General features: G+C 53.6%; 1 protein-coding gene across 1 annotated transcript in view; it reads right to left on the bottom strand.

Annotated features, from left to right (window-relative positions):
- Positions 1 to 2,678: 2,678 nt before the first annotated feature.
- LOC103669118 (F-box only protein 27-like) overlaps positions 2,679 to 4,534 on the bottom strand; it is a 2,082-nt gene continuing 226 nt past the window's right edge. Inside the window, exons 2-3 of the mRNA XM_040634495.1 lie at positions 3,747 to 4,454; positions 2,679 to 3,470 (exon numbers count right to left, since the gene is read on the bottom strand). Of these exons, the coding sequence (XP_040490429.1) occupies positions 3,807 to 4,454 (648 nt within the window). The 3' untranslated portion in view covers positions 2,679 to 3,470; positions 3,747 to 3,806. The remainder of the gene's footprint in view (positions 3,471 to 3,746; positions 4,455 to 4,534) is intronic.

Below are 4,534 nucleotides of genomic sequence, written 5' to 3'. Positions count from 1 at the left end.
TGGGGGAAAAAACTGATTGTGGAGAGAAAAATTATTTTTGCACCTGACATTAGATTCTACTCCTATTGTCTTTGAGGATTTGTTTTACACCTGTAAACTGGAGTGGATCCTGAATTCTTCTAGCTCAAATATCTGGCTGTGACTCTCTGACCTAATGTTTCCAACTTTCTCCCATCCTTCTGATTTGCAATCACTAGAACAAAGACTGCTCTCCAATCTCCTTGTAAGGGACTACCAGTCGTCCTCACTACTTAGATGGCAGCCACAGCTAAGGGAAATGAATGCTGGGTAACATCCCACAGCAAAAGAAGGCTCCACCTGCCATCTGGTCCTCTGCACACCCTGGAGACTTCTGAAACAAACTGACGAGGAAGAGAAGTCGCAGACATCAGAGATGTAGACTGCTTCTTCCCAAGATACCAGATCAAGACATTGTATTTTAAACATGAAACCCTTTGTTCTCTCTCTTTTCCATTATCCTGCTATTGGCCTGGAAAGGTAACACCATTACTGTATCTTCTAGGCTCCTGCTAATTGGGCCAACCTTTCAGACTGCTGGATTTGTCATCAAAAACTCCTATCTGTCCATGATACTAGAGACCTCTGGTCCTCCCTGTGACCCATCTCTCTCCTATTTCCAACTATTCCCCCTCCACCTTCGAAGTCACTTAAAGGAATCTGACTTTCATTGGCCATCACATTCATGCCTTGTGTGTACCTTTCTCCAATTATAACTCTACTTGCCCAATTAGACACAAATACTGATGCAAATCATAGTACATTCATGCCCCCATGTTCTTACGATTATCTGAATCAGATGTGCCCGAAATCACAACAAGATCTCACCAGGGGTAGCCATCTTTGCAAGGCCAAAGTTGTTCCTGATAATAGGATCGCTCTTGATTATCTTTGAGCTGAATAAGGTGTCTGCGCTCTGGCCAACACTGCGTGTTGCACATTTCTGGCGAAGCTGAAACTTGGCTACATAAAGTCACCAAACGAGCCACTTAACGAGCTTACAAAAGTAACTCCTTCAACAGGGTCTTTCTCTGACTTGATTTTGATTGGTCTGGGTCTTGGGGACCATGGCTCCGAAGTGCATTCCAGACACTGGGAATTTTCCTGCTCTAACAACCAGACGTGGCTCCCTAGCATGCTGCATTCCCTCAAAAGCTTCAGATGCACGTTCGTGGCCGCCGACCACCAAGCCCACGAGCTCCCTAGGAATGGAGAGTCAGGAAAGGAACGAGGAGAATGACCCACTTAGAAGTCGTGAGCCTGAGGTCATGACCTGTGCTTACCACAGAGCACCAGCAAACAGAGACCTTCAGAGACCAAGCGGGGAGTGGTGCCAATGCCTTAATTTTTTTTTTTTAAGATTTATTCATCTGACAGAGTGAGCACAGGGAGGGGGAGAGGGAGAAGCAGGCTCCCAGCTGAGCCGGGAGCCTGATGCAGGACTCAATCCCAGGACCCTGGGATCATGACCTGAGCTGAAGGCAGACGCTTCACTGAGTAAGTCCCCCAGGCACCCCACCAGTGCCTTAAATTTTGATCACATCCTCAGGTAGGCTGAACATAGGATCGAAAGTGGGAGAATTGTTAAAAAAGAGACAAGGCCACAGACGGAATCGGTTCTGCTGAGTCCCAGTCAGCAAACCGAGACCTAACACCCAACCCAACTGCAGGATCACCTCTCCCAAAAGGTGACCTTCAGCCCCTGGGTCTGGAACTCCTGGTCTGCACCAGGGAGGGGACCCCTGACCACGGGGAGGTATCCTTCAGCCTTGGGTCCCCACCAGTGAGGGATCCTCCCGACACAGGGAGGGACCTTCAGTCCTGGGTCCCCACCAGCAGCGGGACCTCCTGATGTGGGGAGAGATCCTTCAGCCCCAGGTCCCCACCAGGGAAGCGACCCCTCCGACGCAGGAAGGGATCCTTCAGCCCAAATCCCTACCAGGAAGGGGACCCCTGATGCGGGACAGGGACCTTCAGCCCCGGGTCCCCACCAGCGAGGGGACCTCCTGATGTTGGGAGGGGACCTTCAGCCCTGGGTCCTCACCAGCAGAGGGGACTACCCAACCCAGGAAGGGGACCTGACCGGAGCCCGCACAATTCTGGCTAGAAGACCCGGCACACCCCCAGGGTCTGAAGCCACAGTTTGTGCCACTCAGAGCTCTTCTGTCTGCTAGGTGGGATGCTGGAAGATTTTGTGGTTTTGGTTTTTTTGGCAAAATAATAAATTATGTGAGATTGGCAGATAGTTGTTGCTGATGTATTATTCTCTCAGTGTTTGCAGAAAATTTCAAAATAAAAAAGAATCTAAAAAACATTCTATTTATTTTAGACAGAGAGCACATGAGTTGGGGTGAGGGAGGGGCATAGAGAGAGGCAGAGAAAGAAGCAGACATCCCGCCGAGCAGGGAGCCTGATGCGGGCTCCATTCCAGGACCCCGGGATCATGAGATGAGCCAAAGACAGATGCTTAACTGACCGAGCCACCCAGGATAAAAAAAAAAAAAAAAAAATAAAAAAAATAAAAAAGAATCTAAAAAACATTCTATTTATTTTAGACAGAGAGCACATGAGTTGGGGTGAGGAAAAAACGTTCTATTTATTTTAGACAGAGAGCACATGAGTTGGGGTGAGGGAGGGGCATAGAGAGAGGCAGAGAAAGAAGCAGACATCCCGCCGAGCAGGGAGCCTGATGCGGGCTCCATTCCAGGACCCCGGGATCATGAGATGAGCCAAAGACAGATGCTTAACTGACCGAGCCACCCAGGCTAAAAAAATAATTTTATACACCACACAATCACTGGGGTCCTTGAGGATCTACAAACGTTTTTGAGCTAGTTGGCTTTCAGCTGTGAGACCTGGTCGCAGCTTTAAAGCTGCTGGATATTAAGTTTGCCACCCAAGGTGGCTGGAATTTTCCCAGCCATAAGGACGAGATTCCACTTCAGAGATGAGAGGCCTTCTCTAAAGGGACCAATAAAGTCCCTGAGGCAGAAAGGAGAGGAGACAGGGGCTGAGGGGACTGGGGCTGAGCAGAGGGCCTCTGGGGGGAGGACAAAGAGCCCCTCCAGCACCAGCATCGCACCAACAGGGGCAGGACTGCCCTGTAACAGCAGTACGGAGCTCTGAAGGAAAAACTCTCTTCTAGTAGTTTGCAGAACCTGAAGAGGGGGCCCAGCAGGACCCTCGAAGAGATCTTGGAGTACCCAGGATGCCAGGGAGGTCATGTCCTTGGTTAACGAGGAGTCCTGGCCAATGGTCCCAAGCCCAGGAAGGCACCAGTCAGGCTGTTTTGCAAGGACAGCCCTCGACTAAGACAGCTGGGCTCGCAGGACTATGCTGGAGTTGGTGACACGAGCTCCATAGTGACCAGCCCAGGACTGCGCGTCCTGGCCCCAGTGTTCAAAAGACACAAAGCACACGCCCATCCTGAAGTTGGAGAACACGTGGGTGACCTGAAAGCAGACGTGGATGGGATCCGGTGAAACAGAGAATTCATCCAGGACGTTCTGCCTGGCATCTAGAAGCTGGACACGGAGTCCGTACTCACAGCCACAGTCGTCTCGGGCTCCCCACCAGTCAGACACACAAATTTCAATCCTGCCCCTATCTAGCAGCTCTGGCCACAAACCCTCCTCCTCCACGTCCAAGACCTGCTTTTTGTTACACCAACTGTAGGAAGACACGAAGCAGGTCTGCGAGGAGGCCCCAGGCACCGGTGACAGGTTTACCTCCACCACCCAGCCGTCCCCGCCGTGCTGCACCGTCCAATTCTGGAGGCCTTCCCGGCCTCAAGGGTTGCGGATGAGGTTGCGTCCGATTGGTCGGAGCTCGCACAGGCGGCTCAGGAGAAAGGGCCTCTCGTCTCGGGCGGTGGGCAGGCAGCTGCGGATGAGCAGCAGCACGGCGACCTGCTCCCGGGCCAAGATGCGCAGCCACAAGGCCTGGCTGTCCACCAGGGCGCGCCAGCCACGCCACACCCGGCGGCAGCACGCCAGCAGCGTGCGCGGGGGCACGTGGCTCAGCACCAGCAGGAGCAGCTCCGGGGGCAGCTGGCTCAGGTCCAGCGCCTCCTCGGGTTCAGGCTCCCGCGCGGGGACACGGGCGCGCCGGCGCCGGGAGGCCCAGGCGCCCACGGTCCACCCCAAGACCAGGTGCGGCGGTGACCTGGATCGGAGCCCAGGCTCCTTGCCGGCGGCTCTCTCCTGTCGTAACAATATCTTCCTCTTTGTAGTTTTAGCTAAAGTTCCTTTTGTAAAGGAGAAGTAGTGACTAATTTTGGAACAGATGGCCCTCGCAGAAGAGGCTGTGGCCTCGACTGTCCATGACGGGGCGGGGCGGCCGGGACACCAGGTCCCCGTGCCTTCCCTCTCAGCGACGGTGACTTCTCTCTTAACCTCCAGCGGCTGCGCGCCCTCCTCCGCCTGAGGTTCCGCTTCCTACAGCAGCCGAGAGGCGCCGTCACGGACCCACTCTGCACAGCTCAACAGCTGGACTGCTCCGCGGCTCGAGCGGGCGG

This window comes from Ursus maritimus, unplaced genomic scaffold, assembly GCF_017311325.1.
Source record: "Ursus maritimus isolate PB19 unplaced genomic scaffold, ASM1731132v1 scaffold_2, whole genome shotgun sequence".
NCBI lineage: Eukaryota > Metazoa > Chordata > Mammalia > Carnivora > Ursidae > Ursus > Ursus maritimus.
Note: the sequence above shows the minus strand (reverse complement) of the source record. Positions and strands in the feature narration are given on the sequence as shown.